Consider the following 18,000-nt stretch of genomic DNA (forward strand, 5'->3'; position numbering starts at 1 on the left):
CAATGTTCCACCAAGGTTCCGGGACGAAGGGGCGAGGGAGCGAGGGGGCGCGGGAGCGGCGTATGCAAAAGCTCCCTACGATTTTTTAGGAAACGTGGGGGAGCGTCGGGGTCTTAAAAATTTTAAATTTATAAATACAAAATATAATGACATTATCCAAATTTATAATATCATTTAAAATAATAAATTTATAATTCTAATTTATAATTATAATCATACATTATGATTAAAGTTTAAAGTTTAATTGAACATCGAATATTGAACAGCAAATATTCAATATTAACATAAAATTATAAAAGTAAAGTTTGATACATCATACATCAAGAGTCCAAATTTTATAGAACTATAAAAGATTAAAGTCAAGTCTGATGCATCAAGAGTCAAAATTTTATAGAGTGAGACTCTGAATAACTAATAACACAAATGATAAGAACTGAGAACATCAACATATCAAAAGATAAACAAGCATAATGCAAAATATGCATCAAGGTAATGCCCCAAGGTAATGCTCAAGCCTCAAGGTAATGCTCCGCTAGTCTCTGCATCCAGCTACTGCATGAATAAATCAGGATCAACCATGTCACCATCTGAATCTGAATCACTAGCATTCTCAAACATGCTAAGTGGCACACCAACCAACCCCATCTGACTCTCATCAAGTCTCTCCTCCATATCTACCTGTGCATCATCCTCTGGATCAACATCCCATTGTATTGCTGGTCCCTTCAAATACTCAGGTGTCTTCCTATGCTCAAGACGTAGGGCACTATGCACAACAACTAACTTCTCCGCTCTTCTAGAGGTAAGCTTGTTCCTCTTGATAGAGTGGATGAAGCTATATGTGGACCAATTCCTCTCTGCTGCAGAGGAACTAGCAATCTGAGACAACAAATGCATGGCTAGATCTTTGAGCTCTGGAGCACCATCCCCATGCATCCTCCACCAACCAATCGGGTCATCTTGGGCTAGATCTATGCGATCTGCCCGAGCACCACGTGTGTTGAAGGGCCCACTAAGAGATGCAAACTGAACAAACTGTCTTCGAAATTTTGACCCCTCCTCCTTACTGTACATCTTTGCAATTGCATCTAGGAAGCCTTTCTTTACCTCTGGATCATCAATAGGAGGCACCCTCCCAGGTCTCTCAACATACCATTTTGGGTTTAATGCATATGCTGCCATGTGCAAAGGTGTGTTCATGCGATCCCACCTACGCTGAATGATGGGTCGAATCTGGGAAGTATAGAACTCTAATGAGGGCTCTCTCTGCTGAATGGCTACCTTCACACGAATCAACATGCTATCAAAGGTCTCATAAATTTCTCCAAGACTAAGAGCATCTGAATCAGTGTAACGAATGACCTCCACAATAGGGCCTAAGAATGACACCAAATAAGAACAATCTGCCCACCAATCATTGTCCAACACCTGGAGCCTGACCTTCTTCCCAGGTCTGTCTTTGATTCTGACCACTTTCCCCACTCTGAACTCACAACCAAGGATTGTAGAGGTGCTTGTACCTCTATCATCCTCTCCAATAAGAGAAAATAGCTAGCATATCTAGTATCAGTGGGCTTGAGGAATTCCTTCCTCGTGTGAGCCCTGTACATAGCCAAGGAGGTGTGGTGGTTGCAGATAAACATCTGCACATCTCTTGACGCTGACACCAAGTCTGATATCCACTGAATCTTGCCAATGTCCTTCAGTGCATTATTGAGTGCATGCACTCAACAAGGAGTCCAAAAAATGTGTTGATACCTGTTTTGAACCAATAACCCAGCTGATCTACAAACTGCAGCTGCATTTGTCACAACCTGCACCACACTATCAGGCCCAACATCTTTTATAGCTTCTCGAAGAATCTCAAATTGGAAAGATGCATCCTTGCACTTCCCAGAACAGTCAACAACTTTAAGAAAGAATGGACCTTCTGAAGATGTCACTATGATGTTGATTAGTGGGCGTTTTCGGATGTCAGTCCATCCATCCATAACAATAGAGCAACCAAACCTCAACCATGTTTGTCTCATTCTCTCTTTCTGTACATTAATTTTGGACACTTGTCTATCCAAAATTGTTGTTCGTAGTTTATGTTCTCCAAGTGGTACATATGAAGGCCCTATTTTTGCAATTGCTTAGACCATTTCCTTGTAATAAGGAGAACGAACAACATGGAAGGGAATTCCATTAGCAAAAATAAATATGCCAATTGCATCATCTGTGTCATCTTGATCTAGAATGTTGTACATCCCAGACACTATACCAGTACCACCCATTGCAGAAGAACGAGATGCACCAGTGGAAACCTTTGTCTTTTTTGATGAAGCACTGGATGGAGGAATATTTGTAGCTGGATCAATATGTCTACTAGAGAACAATCCTTTTCCAGTGGATGCCCTTTCTAGCCTCCAAAGTTGCTCTCTCAGAGCTGAATCCAGGGTCTTTGAGGGACACATATTCACTCCTTTCCCTATAATAACCAAAATGTGTTGCTTCACCCTAGTATAGCTGCCCACAAATATTGCAGACCCAATCACGTGAGCCACCACCAACTTTTGGATTCTTTTTCGGCAGTCTAGTTGCATAGATTAAAAGTGGTTTTAGAGGATTAAATGTCCCCTTTGCAAATTTTTCCAGCTCTCTTGGCGGGCCTCCATAATCTACACCATGCCTATTCTGGTGTCTTGCCCCCTTGTGACCACTTTGAACTTCTTCCTGTGCATCATGTGGCTCACTATAGTGGTAGCTACTATCACTGTTCTGATTCTCACTGTTCCCAGAAGAAGTTTGACTTTGACTCATAGTTGTAACTTGTAACTTTGTAAGTTGCAAGTTGAATGACAAGTCAAAATGTAAGTTGCAGCCTGTAGGTTGCAACCTGAAATGAAAAATAAATTAAAAAATTAGAAACATTACAGCCATAGCAGTGTAGCACATGCCACACACATTGAAGTTTTCAAGTTTTGAACACTGATTTTTTTTTTTAATTCACATAATGATAATATATTATTTCCGGCCATTAATTTACATAAATTATAATACATTAAGATTCAAAAATCCAGAGAATTTGGTGGCTGGAAATTTAGTGTACTAACTTGTTCACTATTAATTACATATTGCATGCCCCCATACAAGTTTACAACAAAGATGATGAGCAGTGCATACTGCATATTGTTTCACAATTAGGCAACAAAACAACTTTAATGTTTAAAGTTTAATTTGGGCACAGTACAAGCATACTAAAACTGATTATAGTAATGATGACTAGAATCCAAAAAACTTGACAAGGGACACAGAGAATAAAAATAGGCATTATAGTAATGATGACTAGAACCCAAAAGACTTGACAAAGACTGACAGAGAGAATAAATATTAAATATACATTCTTCCCACTAATTTACCCCTTGTGAAGTCATTTTTGACATTGTGACATAAACCATCAAGGTAACTCTTGCTCAGGAGTCAGAATAAGCTTTTCAAAATTTAAATGTTAATTATATATATATTATATTCATCTCATTCATGCCCGTTAGTCCATTCCTTCATCCTTTTGGAGTCTTGGTTCATCTCCTTTATAACAGTTCAAACCTCATTCCCTTTTAGTACATACACTTCAGATCTGGGAGCTTTATTGACTATATAGCTGCTGGTTCAAGCAAGCAGCAGAGATCATCTTTGTCAGCAAAGAAATGGAAAGCTGATTAGGAGGAGAAATCTGTGTCTTTTATTTCTTCCATCGGTCATTTTCGGCTTTTGTGTGACTGATGCAAAGTTCAGAAATTTAATTTTCTGTCTTTAAATAAATTATGTTTTGGAGTTATTTAATGACAGCACATTAGGAGAGCAGTCACCTAAGCTTGAAAATTTTACACAATGCACAGTGCAGAGGGATACATGTCCACCATGTCCTGAGGGGTTACCAGTGACTACTGTCGCTAATGGTTGATACCGCCCTCCATCAGGAAACTTGGGGAAGAGGAGGCAAATCCATGGGGCATTGGCAAGGAACCAGCATCCACATTCTGAATACTTAAGTGCAGGACGGTGAGGGGAATCTATTCCCTTGGAAAAAATGAATGTGGATGCACACACAATTCAAATCAAAACTGAAAAAAGGATCCTTAGGGTGCCCAAAGGTCCATAACTAAGGTAAAACCATATTCCTCATTAATGGTGTATACTCTTACAAGCAAAACTCAGTTGGCAACTATAAATATCATACTGCAGAAGTCTAAAGTGATTGTAGGATGAAAGCTCCAGCTTAGAGATAACTGTTGGAAAACAATTCAACCAGCATTTCATTCAGTGGCTCCATACTTTAGTCTTAAAAGCCAAACAAGTTTTAACTGATTTGAAAATTAATACAAGCATCTTAACAACAAAAGCCAAGGACATTTTTAGTGATTTAGTTTAGCACAACGCAGAAGTGGTGTACAGAAGACGGTGGATTTTAGTAAAAAAGACTCAGCGTCAACCAATTTGAATTTCCATCCCGATTTCTAATCAGTGATAACGGCCAAGAAACAGTTGAAATGTTTGCAGAAAGTTATAATTTATTCTTTGCGTGCTGCGTCGGCGTAAGAAAAAAAATAACCGTGAAGAAATTTTCAGACTTTTCAGACTTCAACCCAAACAAAGGCACGCAAAAAATTATTGAACTGTTAGCGACATTGAACCGCATTTCCCCTACTTCATCATCGAGCATTGAATCTACTTCATTATAAGGGCTATTATACACTTGAAAACTTTCCGCATAAACTATCAAATTTTCGCCTCACTTATTAATGATACCTACAGTTTAAGGTAAATAGAAAGTATAAGTCGCATTTGTTAAGAAATTCTAGGTCGCATTTGTGACAAGAGCTGAAGATGAAATGGCAGAACAGGAGCTGAAGATCGCAGTCGTTTACTAACCCGTTAAGTTTTACGCTGTAGCAGTCCGCTCCTCAACACGCAGCGCTGCGAACGATGGGTGCTGCTCGACCAGACAGAGGGCGGAGTTCTCAGTTCTGGAATGATAAATTGTTGACGGAAATCCAGTGAAACACGCTCATCAAAGACGGAAATCCAAACAGTGAAACACGCTCAGCAAACTTGCAAACGCTGTGTTGTTCATGGTGCAGGGTGCGTGCCTTTTTTATAACCTGAAACCAATCCGCCATTTCCCGCCATTTTCCAAGGACCAAAACCCTAAACGTTAATTAAGTTATTAACCCCTTATTAAAGATTAAATTCAGATTTTAATTAATAAAAATGGTTCTTAATGCATTAACGCCCCCCCACGCCCCCTCTCGCCCCCCGTCGCCCCCCCACGCCCCCTCTCGCCCCCCGTCGCCCCCCCACGCCCCCTCACGTCCCCCCACGTCCCCTTTTTCAGAAACGACTCCTCAGGGAAGGAAAACATTTCCCTGGCACGTCCCCCTGAGTTTCCTCCATTTTGGGAGCATGGGGAAACGTCCCCTACTCGTCCCCAAGTACCCGGAGCGCGAGGGAGCGAGGAAACTAGACCCCTAGGGGGGGGGGAGTCCCCGTGGAACACTGGTTTTATGTTTTATGCTCTCGTCATTGTTTATTTTCTGTTTTCAGAATTCGTATGTAGGTAATTTCTGTACAGGGTTAAAACCTACAGATCCTTTCCCCCACCTTGTCTAGGGTAAGAACATCTTTGGTTGCCATACTCTTTCCTCCTACCCTAGATTGGGTCCAATTGGTCCTGTGTGGTCCCATTCCTTTGAGAAGACAATTCTTCAAGAACCATCCAGGATATCAATTTCAATAAGGATTTTAAGAATTGGGAAACTCTTTCACGAATCATATCCCCTAAGCCTAACCCTCAAATCCTCTTACTCCTCAACTAGAAGTCATTGTACCTTTCTTAGAAAACAAGCAAGCTCTATCCCTCAACCTCTTTTGGAAAGGAATCATTTGGGTCACAACACATCCATTCATTGATTTATCTTTCATTGGTGACTCCATAATATATCGGGTCTCCTCCCATTAGTTAAAGTTCGTAAATAGAAGGGAGCCTTAGCTGAGGTGACAATGGGCTGAGTCTCCATTTGTTGCCCTTGGTCTAGCATCTGCACTTTAGGGATCCCCTTTAAGTCCCCTGCTAGTTTTAGTGTTAACATTTTGGCATCGTTGTCGGGGACATGAAATGTGTTTGTTTCCCCATACAACATATTGACATAACATTATTGGCAACTCAATTGGAAGAACGAAGCTGTAGTTCTTCATTGAACTTCAAAGTCAATGCTTGAAGGGTGAAGCAAGAATTTGTTAAGGCAATCTCATTCACCCTGGCGACTCCCATGTCATTAAGGACCCAACAACATGTTGACCACATATATTCCCACCATAGATATGACAAGGACCCTAAGATATCCTCCATCGAAATCCATGAAGAATATGCCAATGTTCGATGGGGATCCACATTCCGTAGCCAACTATGTCATAAGGTTCATAAGGTACCTTTCAAAGCAAAATATAACTCAACCTTGTGACCAAATGGAATTATTTGTCCTATCCATTGCCCCAAGTATTGATTGGCTTGAGTCATGTAAACATTCCTTCTCTTGCAATGTTGACCACACACTTCTTGTTGCATGAAGGGTTGAGTTTCCAAACTCATGAAGACATATCCCAAATGCTAGATATGGCCCTTTGAGAGGAGGAAGTTATTGAATACGGTTTTAAGCTTGCGGAAGAACCTCTTATTGATGCATGCTTTAATGATGGTGCCAAAGGGGAGACTCGTGAATTGGAAAGCATGTCGTCTAAGGATAATGAGGAAGATCTCAACCCCAAGAGCTCTCAGACATTGCAAGAATGGACAATGGAATATGAAAAGTCTTGCAGGAAACTGATGGCCACATATGACTCCCAAGAGATTTTCTCCCTCTATTGTGAACAATCGGAAAGGTTCTGTAAGACGAAGTGTGAATATAAAGAGAATCCTACCGATGACCTACTTCTGAGACATTTTATCAAAATCATGTAATAAATATCTTGGAGATCATTCTTCGCGAACGGATGGAGGAAGAGTCCTCCATGTCTAAAGAAGAGAATGAATGGCATCCTAACCAACACCAAATATATAGTGAAGAATGGGAGGACTCTAAGGCAGATCATGATAGTTGAGTATACGAAGAATCTACGAGTGACTTTTGGGTTGTTGATTGCGGAATTGGGTACGATTATAGAAATCAAGACCCCATGGTTTCTCAATTCCATAAGAATGAGCTTAGGGAAGAAGAAAATGCTTTGCCCCTTCTAAATGACAATGTTGTTCCTTACAAAGCCCTTCCTAGTGATTGGAAATGTCTCTTCTATACCTTCCAAGATGATTCAATCAAAGAGGAACCTTCCGCGATTGTGGGAAATTCTAGTGACTCTAATATAGAAGAAATTGAGGAAGATACTTCCCTAGGCTATCCCACCGATAAAGGGCTTTTCTTCATATTTGAGCATTCCTCCCCTGCCCTGGAAATAGATGTTTGTGATGATGTCCATTCCCGTAATTTTAATAAAGAGTTTCTTTCCCCTATGAAGGACCAAGAATCATGGTTTTTTTCCAAATACAGTGATGGGCCCACTTCTTGTTTCCCCAATGACCAAAATAGTATCATCCTAAACATGTCTGAGTCTTTCACTCCTTCTTACCCTAAGGATGATAGACTCGAGATAGCTCTCCATCAAAGATTCATATACTTGGTCATTGACATTTCCGTCTCCTAGTTGGAGGATCAAATCCAATCCTCTCAACTGGTGTCTTTTCCTTCTTCCAGGGTTCCTTTCTATCGCATCTAGGTCTTTTCTTTTCCCACCTCCCTCCCTCGCAACCCTTCATATCATTGTTCCCATTTGTATTGTTAGGTCCACTGCAAAAATAATCATGGAAGCATGCATTCTTGTATTGATCAATTGACATGTTGGTTGCATTGGGTCTATGATTATACCTAGCACTTGACATTGTATGTTATGCATATTAGAGTAGGATGCATTGCATGTTCATTTTGCATTAGAACTAACCTCACATGATATTTCTCATGGTAGATTAGATGCATTTAAATTAGAGTTTGCATGTTCTATTTTTTTGTTGATTTTATGGCCTAAAATTAAGCATGTGTGATCATGAGTGAAAGCATGCTACCCTGTGTTCTTCATCTATTATATGTGCAGGTAACAGATCTACGGTAACCAAGAGATTGTTGAAGTTCTCATAACCTCCCGTGCAAGTAGCTTCGTCCACTTCTTCGAGAGATCACGTCTCAGTTGGAGCCAGATGTAACCCACCATTTTGTGGGTGATGTCCCTAAGAGAAAAAAAAAATAAAAAAAATCTCCAAGTAGGTCCTCAGCTGGCAACCACCAACCCCTTGCAGCCACCAGCTAGCTCATTGTGCTATTTCTCTGCCACCTAAGCCAACCATGTGGTCCCTCGTCCATCTGTCATGATCATATGTTTGAACATGGGCCTCCTAAACCTAAAGGTATGCCTTGTCATTTGGTAATTGAGTATTGTGGTTTGCTTATCATGGACACTTCTAGGCATGGATTAATGGGGGGATTCAGCGGAACGAATGGGTTAGGTCTGTGCCCTTTGTCCCCTAAACCCCTTCTAGATATTAACCTTGTATTCTAGTCCTGTGGAATCATTGACCATTTGGTTTTAGGTATGGTATTTCATGGAAACCCCGATTTGGTTGTGTGGTCCTGCTTCCTTATCCACTTATATTACCCTCTTTCCAATCATTATCTCCCCATTCATCGTTTCTCCCACTTGGGTCCACATTCCTCCAATGGGTCCACATAGGGCTAGCTTGCCCCTTCCCCTTGCCCATACCTTGGGGCAGGTCTGGAATGATGCCCGGAGGTTGATGTAGCTAAAAAGAAGGATAAAAGAATATTTGGCCACATTCAATAGGAAAATCTACCACAAAATGAAAAAGATGGTCAGGACAAACACATTTAGCACGTGGGCAAAAACCAATACATGATCTCTACCTCATCATCATGGCCATCACCCTAGTTTCTACAAGTTCTATGAGCCTCCTTCATCATATAGAAACCCATGATTGTCCCAACCCTTGGTGGGAAATGAACCACCCTACCTTAAAAGGGGGTATTCACTGCTATATCTTATACATCATGCCCTTACCCCTTGAGCCCCAAACAGTTAATCAAAGAAAATCATAAAAAGGAAAAATGCATATAAAGAAGGGTGGAAAAATCAAATTTGGAGCACCTTATGTACCATGATTGCTCCCTCCTATACATTATAAACCCAAGTGTGGGCTTCCCTCTTATTAACTACCCTTGTACCCCAGCATGTGACCTAAGGTTGCCCCTTCTCATCCCTTACTTCATTCACCTATCTGTCACATGCCACCACCTTTTGAAGAATGTACCTTGAACATATTATCCCCTTTAGAAGTAGAAACCACCTAATAAGATACTTGGTTAACCCCATTTGGAGTTTAGCAAACATTGGCACATTCCGAAGCCCATTATGGAAGGATAGGCCATTATGAAATCCCCCCCTGTGGTCCATGATTGATAAGCCCATTTACTCAATTTCCCTAATGACTTGTTGTACTGGAAGGCTAGGGGACACATTGGATCTTATGCAGGATTGCAGATGGTCTCCGTCTTGGATTTGGTGTCCCTATACGGGGTCCTAATCCTCAAAAGGGCTATAGTGGCACATGTAGGGTGTGTGTTGAGAGCCATGGGCCTCCACAACAATAGACAACACTCCATGGATCCCTGAGGATGATCAGAGATGCTCGAGATTCTCCCATTGGATGAGGATGATGCACCTGGTTCACCTTTGCCCAACCAACCCCACAGATGTACAATGCACTTGGCAACTAACTCAAGACTTGTAGGATGATGTAGCATCCCCTACTGTTGATTTTGGGTAGCAGCATCAGATGTGCTCTAGCTCCGAAATTTGGTGGAGGGGCTAAAACACATAAGATCTCCAGAACCCAAAAATCGTTTGGAGAAATTCCACCCAGATGAGGAGTTATTAAAATAATTAATATTTTTAATGGGTTTCGAAGCCTAAACTTAGGGAAATAAAAATATTAATGTGTATTAATAAGAATATGAGTGAGAAAGTTCTAAGTGATGAGGATCAAGCCTATTTAAATCTTAGCCGTCGATTAGAGATTAGATCATGACCGTTGATTCATCAACAGGAAAAGTATAAGAGGGGGGTTGAGGGTCAGTTGAAGACACACCAAGAGATCAAAGAGTTCGACTTTCTTAAGGCGTGGTTTGCTGAGAAAATCGAGCTAGTGGTCTCAGTTGCAGAGAGAGATGGGTAGTTCGGCAGAGGGACTCCAGTCCAAGGCCAAGGATACATAGCAGAGAGGCAGAGCAGCAGCATGAGAGATAGCGTAGCTCTAGAGAGGGTGACGTAGAAGCTAGAGGGGCTAACGTAGTCCCTTAGAGGCAACGTTGGGGTTTTCTGTGGGGCAGAGAGAGCAGCAGTTCAATATATCAACTTCTGAGTAAGAGAGGCTCACTGGAAGGGTGATGCAACTCCTAGAGGACGTGGCATAGTTCCAGCATAGAGCTTGGAGCAGCCATCGCTGCCTAGCACTGGGAACAACAATTTTCATCTGTGGGGTTTCATCATCCAGTTGTTGGAATTGCCAAAATATTTGTTTCCTGATAGAGGTACTTCTGTCAGGTTTATTCTCTGTTAGGTGAGTCGGATTTGGCACCCTAGTTGTATTCAGAAATTTGGTTAATAATACAAACCCTTTATATGCTACACCGGTTTTTCCGAATTGGGTTTTTCCGAGGATGATTGTCCAAAAATAATGGTGTCCCCTGTGTGATTATCTCAGTTTATTTCAGTTCATGATCTATATGTATGTGTAGGCTGTAATAGTGTTTTCATCGTTGTTTAAATATTTAAATAACTTGTTGAATGCTAAGAACAAGTAGGAGATGATAAACCAGTAATTGTAGTAGGATTTATGATGTGTAGATTCAGAAATTGTCACATGGTATCAGAGCATTGCAGATCATAGGTTATTGAAGACACCAGCTGAGAAATCCACGAAATTCGCTGCAGAGAAGCCGTTGTCCCGAATGACAACGTTGTTTCATAAGCAAAGGAGCCACTGCAGGAGTGACACAGAGGCTCATGCAGTGCCTGCATCAACATTTCGAGCCTATAAAAGGTGACGTAGAGCCAAAGGAGCCCAAGAAGTGACTACGTCAGCTCTTTGGGCTAGCGCAAAGCATGAAAGGTTCAAAGCAGCCAGTTCCCGTGCCTGGAGGAGCATTGCAGATTCGATTTGAGGAGTTGGTGGGATGTTGTTTCTGTTGGTGTAGAACCATGTCTGTGGAGACATAGCCAAGGTAGAGGGAGTCACTGCCTTGACAAATTTCTAGCCAAAGAAATCTAGATCCGGGTTGTAGCAGCAAAGGAGGATTAGAGAGGAAGTGATTCGACAATTGGTAGGAGGATTTCCATGAAGGAAATTAGGACTCAAAGGGAGTCTAGAGGAGCTTATTCCTTAGAGGATTTCTAGCGCCAAAGAAATCCAGATCCAAGTTTTGCTAGATTGACAGCAGGAGAAGGAGAAGAGAACCAGTCCTAATTTTGAGCAGAGATGGCCATGAATGGGTTGAGGGATCAGGACAGATTGGATGGAGCATCCAATTTTGTGATCTAGAAGGCCAGGATCCTGGCAATCCTAGACAAACATTGTATCAAGGACTATGCCTTGAAGGTAGTTGCTGAGCCGGTCAACGCTGATCCGTTGAAGAAGTATGAGGAGGCCCAGGCCAAGGCCAAGTGCATGATCCTAGACGAGGTCAAAGATCATGTAGTACCACACACTGCTGAGAAGAACACAGCAAGAGAGATGTGGGAAGCACTGACCACCTTGTACCAAGGCTCTTCCGTCCAACAAAAGATGCTATTTGAAAATCAATTGAGATAGTACCAATTATAGAAGGGAGAAGAGATTGATCCCTTCCTTCTCAGGTTGCAAGGGATTCGCAACTAGTTGACTTCCGTGGGGTCTACACCAGATCCTGAGTTCATGGTCAACACTACCATAAATGCAGTCACCGAGGACTGGGAAACCTTTGTCCAAAGTATCTTGGGTAGAGCGACTCTCCCCAGTTGGGAGGAGATGTGGGCAGCTCTTTGACAAGAAGAGCTAGGGAGGATGACCAAGACAGGGAGTAGCGACAAGGGGGCCCAAGTCAAGGAGGAGGAGGATGCAACTCTCGCACCTTCGGGACAGCGAGTGCAACAGAAAAGGAAGAAAGAGGACATCACCAAGGTCAGATGCTTCAACTGTGGGGAACTAGGACATTATGTCACTCAACGCCCCTGGAAGAAGGGCAAAGGGGAAGCTTCTGAATCAAAGACTATCGCCGCGAAAGCGGACAAGGAAGGCGAGGATGACGATTGTGCTATGAGTGCTCATGCGCCTCTGGAGAAGAGGTGGGGCAACATAGAGTTGTAGTCGAGAGGACTACATGAGGGGCAGGATCCTTGAGGTGCCCAAACTCTTGGATCACATACGGCTACGAGAGCCCTTAACGACAGTAGCAAAATGACGGGTGTTAGTTGGAGCGAGGTGTGATGGAGCAACAGTGGCATTGCTAGAGTGCCAAAGTCTGAGGTAGAGCAGTGGATGTTGTAGTAGTGCGAGAGCCATTGAGCAATTTGCCGCAGCACAGTAGCATCAGAGGGGAAGCACAGATTAGCAGCAGAGGTAACATCAGCATCACGAGGCATCCAGACTGACTAGGATGTTAGTTTTTGGGTGAAGTTTAAGTTGCTTACTTCTCAACAACTAAGTTGCAGTGCAACAGTTAGCAGTGGTAGTGCTATGGGCAGCATGAGTCAACATTTTGAGAGGGAGTTGTAGTACAGATGTAGTAGTGGCTGTGGCATAGTCATGGTAGCAGTACAGGAAGCAGCAGTGTAGTGGATAAAGGGCAGTAGGCCAAGCATCAACAGCACAGAGGACCGATGCAATGGATCATTTTAATGCTTCTATGGGGAAGTATTGCAAGAGCACATTCCTCACTAAGAGGGAGTGTTGATTTTGGGTTGGATCGGATGTGCTCTAGCTTTGAAATTTGGTGGAGGGGCTAGAACACATAAGATCTCCAGAACCCAAAAATCATTTTGAGAAATTCCATCCGGATGAGGAGATAATAAATAATTAATATTTTTAATGGGTTCCTAAGTCTAAACTTAGGAAAAAAAAATATTAATGTATAATAATAAGAATATGGATGAGAAGGTTCTAAGTGATGAGGATCAAGCCTATTTTAATCTTAGCCGTTGATTAGAGATTAGATCAAGGTCGTTGATTCATCAATAGGAAAAGTATAAGAGGAGGCTTGAGGGTTAGTCGAAGACACACTAAGAGATCAAAGAGTTCGATTTTTCTAGGGCCTGGTTTGCTGAGAAAATCGAGCTAGTGGTTTGAGTTCCAGAGAGAGGGGGGCAGTTTGGCAGAGGGACTTCATTCCAAGGCCGAGGATACATAGCAGAGAGAGCAGGAGAGATAGCGTAGCACCAGAGAGGGTAACGCAAAAGCTAGAGGGGCTGACGCAGTCCCTTAGAGGCAGCGCTGGGGTTTTCTGTTGAGCAGAGAGAGCAATAGTTCAGCATATCGACTTCTGAGCAAGGGAGGCTCACTGGGAGGGTGACGCAGTTCCAACCCAGAGCTTGGAGCAGCCATCGCTGCCCAGCATTGGGAAGAGTAATTGTCATTTGTGGGGTTTGATCATCCAGTTGGTGAAATTGCCAAAATATTTGTCTCCGGATAGAGGTACTTCTGCCAGGTTTATTCTCTATTGGGTGAGTCGGATTTGGCACCCTAGTTGTATTCAGAAATCTGCTTAATAATACAAACCCTCTATATGTTGCACCGGTTTTCCTGAATTGGGTTTTTCTAGGGACGATTGTCCAAAAATAATGGTGTCCCTTGTGTGATTGTCTCAATTTATTTCAGTTCATGATCTGTATGTATGTGTAGGCTGCAATAGTGTTTTCATCATTGTTTAAATATTTAAATGACTTGTTGAATGCAAGGAACAAGTAGGAGATGATAAACTAGTGATTGCAGTAGGATTTCTGATGTGTAGATTCAGAAATTCTCACACCTACACCATCATCAGAGCCCTTGCAGACGATCTACAGGCATCCTTGACTCATTTGGAGACCTATGAGGTTATTATTGTGCCCCCACACCCATTAGGAGCACCACAGGTTTATTGTTTGGAGAACAAGTGTCCATCACTTTTGAGGATCTTACTCTTCATTATGGCACCCATGGACCTCATCAGGCCTCTTAGAGGGCCCTACGACATGCATATATTATTATTTGACCTCTTGAGAGGCTTATTCTTTCATTTGTGAGCTAGTTTGGTGGGCTTGTCACCAAAAGTTAGATTATTATAACATTATTTTATTTTTGGAGCTTATGTAGAACAAGGAGGCTAATTCGAACTCCTCATTAGTGTATAAGTACAAGTGAGATGAGTTCATTCTCTCATCATCGCTTTGGATTGGATCTCTTCTCTCTCTTGAGAATTTCACACTTTTTCTTGCATCCTTTCCCCCACCTTGTCTAGGGTAAGAAAATCTTTGGTTGCCATACTCTTTCTTCCTACCCTAGACTGGATCCAGTTGGTCCCGTGTGGTCCCATTCCTTTGAAATGATAATTCTTCAAGAACCATCCAGGATACCAATTTCAATAAGGATTTTAGAAATTGGGAAACTCTTTCACGAATCATATGCCCTAAGCCTAACACTCAAATCCTCTCACTCCTCTCCTAGAAGTCATTGTACCTTGCTTAGAAAGCAAGCAAGCTCTATCCCTCAACCTCTTCTAGAAAGGAATCATTTGGGTCATAACACATCCATTCATTGATTTATCTTTCATTGGTGACTCCATAATATATCGAGTTTCTTCCCATCAGTGAAAGTCCATAAATAGAAGGGAGCCTTAGTTGAAGTGACAATGGCCTAAGTCCCCATTTGTTGCCTTTGGTTTAGCATCTTCCCTTTATGGATCCCCTTTAGGTCCCTTGCTAGACTGAGCGGTAACACGTCCTACACTAGGACCTCATCTCTAGTAAATCATCACCTTAAGAGAACAAGCATACCTTTGTAATTTGCTGCCCTACTTGTCTTGGAGTTATATCCTTGTTCTGCAACTCGACCCTCTAGATAGGGCTAACAGTAACCATTATTATACCGCTTTTCCTAGGTTGTGTATGATTCCAAACTCTGCGGCTCCCTTCCCTTCAACAAGGTAGTCCCTGCGTTGGTCCAAAAGGCACCTCCTAACCCACTTTTACACCTTCTTGGCCCTCAAGAAGGATACTACAGGAGCTTGGATCTCAACAGAGAATTTTGACCTGTTTTCAGGATGTTTCTCCACAAAAATTGTAACAGAACTTCTTCTCCCTCGTTGGCTACTGCTGCTCTAACCTAGCAAAATCATCAAGAGAAAATAGACCCAAACATGCTCCTTTTCTCACCTTCACTAGGCCTCTAGAATTTGCGGCTGCCTTAGAGGTATTTCTAGTGATGTTTCACACTTTGGATGTTTGAAATAGCCTCACACTTCCCTCTTATTTATATGCTTCATGGGTGGCACAACTAGCCCTCTTCTAGGGCTGTCCTAAACCAAGGCTGACTTGATTTTGTGCCACTTTGCCCACACATAATCTTCAAAAATTCATATCTCAACTTCTAAACGTCGAAATTCGATGATTTCCATTGCCTCTAGATGCTCTAGAGGTCATCTATCATTTCCATCAATCAAACCATCAATTCTCATCACGGTTTCACACCCACCTGCTTGGGTGAAAATCCCACAAGCTTGGGTTTTAAGCCCACAAACATATTTGTGTGCCCATTCCTCCACAACCCTCTAGGCTAGGATTTGGAGTACCTCCCAAGCTACAAATCTTAACACTAAAGATATGTGTGAGTATGTTCTTGTCTTTTGATGATTTAAATCATATATATTTATAGAGAAATTTGTTCTTTGATCAAGCCAACTTAGGAGAGAATTTAAATATTAAGATAGAGCCAAAAACCCCTTTTCAAAATTTAACTTTTTGGACCATAATAATTTTGAATATTTCTTTTGACCTTTTGACCATAAAAATATAGATATTAAACCCTTCTTTTTTCTTTATGAAATGTGCCATTAACCTCCTTTGGGTTTTTTAACCTCTGAATGGGGTTATCAACTTTGCTTGAACATTCTCCTCAACCGTGAAGGTTCTCGTGGTGTGCAACATAGCACTGGAATTGGCTTGACGAGGAGCATCTAACAACAATGATCTTGAGATCAAATTCATTGAGCTCCATCCGCAAAAACCTAAACAAATGCGGGGCTACTAGGGTTTTCAGCAATCCTTCCATTGGAGTTTCCAACTTGATGCAATCAAGACAAATAAAGAGTGTTCATTAACTAACGTTAGCATCAATGACAACACCATTCAACATACATACCTTTGTATTTATACTTTCCAAGGGGTGTGTCTCTCAGCCTTGCTGGCCAACCTAAGTCGACTTGACACCTTAAGTCGACTTATAATTAAATTTAAAATATTGCTTATACTTTTTAATTATACACACATGCCCAACACAAAAGCCATGTGAGAAATACCTCATGATGCTACCAAATTTCAACATATTTATGTGCCAATGTGTTTATATGATGTTGTTGTTGCTTTATATGTATAAAATTATGAAAAAGATGAATAGATTTTGTATTAATTAATGTTTTCCGTGTTTTTTTTTTGCCAATGTTTTCTGGACTTTCCCGATTTTTTCAACAATGGTCATAAGATAGTTTTGAAATTTTTGGCAGCAAGTGCTTAGATTTTAGCAAAGATGACCACAAGTGAAAGATACCTAGAAATGTAATAAAACTAGCATTGCTTATGAAGAAATAATCATCTTAATTGAATGCATGTTTACTTTCATATCTATATTTGAAATGAATTTATTTTTAATCTCGTCTTACATCTGAAAGCTAACAATTTACTAAAATTAGAACAATGCACATTGGCGATGTATTTACTTTCAATCATTGCATTAGCAGAGCTTCTAACATTGGAACTTCGTTGTTGCTCCAGATGCTATGATGCAGACAAAAAGCTTGATGAAGAAGATAGGCATCCTATCAATAGTAAGGAAAAGCATGTCCTTCACCCTGTACGTAGTTATGGTCAGAAACCCCCCTTTTGTACTGTTGGTATTTTCTGTTTGTGAAGTCACTCTCTGGATTAAGACTCTTGTCCTGGAAACATGTACAGAATGCTAAATTCTTCCTGATATTTCTTATTTATGCTGATTGTTTGCCTTATATTTCCAGAAACATGATTATTACTGACTCACCATATTGAATGTTTGTGAAGATTGAGGTGACAGATTTTCATATAGATATCAACAAGGATAAAGATGAGATTATAGAAAGTGAATTCTTTGATACGCGCCAGGCCTTCTTAAGTCTTTGTCAGGGGAATCACTACCAATTTGATACTCTGCGTCGGGCTAAACATTCTTCCATGATGATTCTTTATCACCTTCATCATCCAACGGCACCTGCGTTTGTGAGTACATGTAATGTATGCCACCATGATATTGAGACAGGACAGGGATGGCGTTGTGAAAGTTGCATTGATTTTGACATGTGTAATGCCTGCTATCAAAATAATGATTCCACGGGTCACCCTCATAAGCTGATAGCCCATCCATCAATTTCTGAGTACAATGCACAAAATCAGGAAGCTCGACAGAGACGGGTCCTACAGGTATGAGTATAAAGGGTACTTTGGAAAAGACATGCGTTTTCTGAATTTACCGCCTATTTAAATTTCAAAATATTATTTTACTTATTGTAGAAATATAAGGGAGCACGAGTGCACTTTTCCAACAATCTTCCTTCCTTTTAACAGTGTCTCCTTCCATCTTTAGAT

General features: G+C 41.3%; 1 protein-coding gene across 5 annotated transcripts in view; it reads left to right on the forward strand.

The window, feature by feature from the left end:
• The window catches only part of LOC149207730 (histone acetyltransferase HAC1-like), a 311,587-nt gene that overhangs the window by 291,216 nt on the left and 2,371 nt on the right, over positions 1–18,000 (forward strand). For 3 of the 5 annotated variants that reach the window (XM_089395844.1, XM_089395843.1, XM_089395845.1), the window contains 2 exons: positions 17,158–17,236; positions 17,440–17,835. In XM_089395844.1, coding sequence (XP_089251970.1) covers positions 17,158–17,236; positions 17,440–17,835 — 475 coding nt within the window. Of the gene's footprint in view, positions 1–17,157; positions 17,250–17,439; positions 17,836–18,000 lie in introns of those variants that run through there. The other 2 variants (XM_089395846.1, XM_089395847.1) reach the window with 2 other exon arrangements.

This window comes from Pinus tabuliformis, chromosome 1_2, assembly GCF_031772625.1.
Source record: "Pinus tabuliformis cultivar Carrire ecotype Pingquan chromosome 1_2, CPIR1, whole genome shotgun sequence".
Classification (NCBI taxonomy): domain Eukaryota; kingdom Viridiplantae; phylum Streptophyta; class Pinopsida; order Pinales; family Pinaceae; genus Pinus; species Pinus tabuliformis.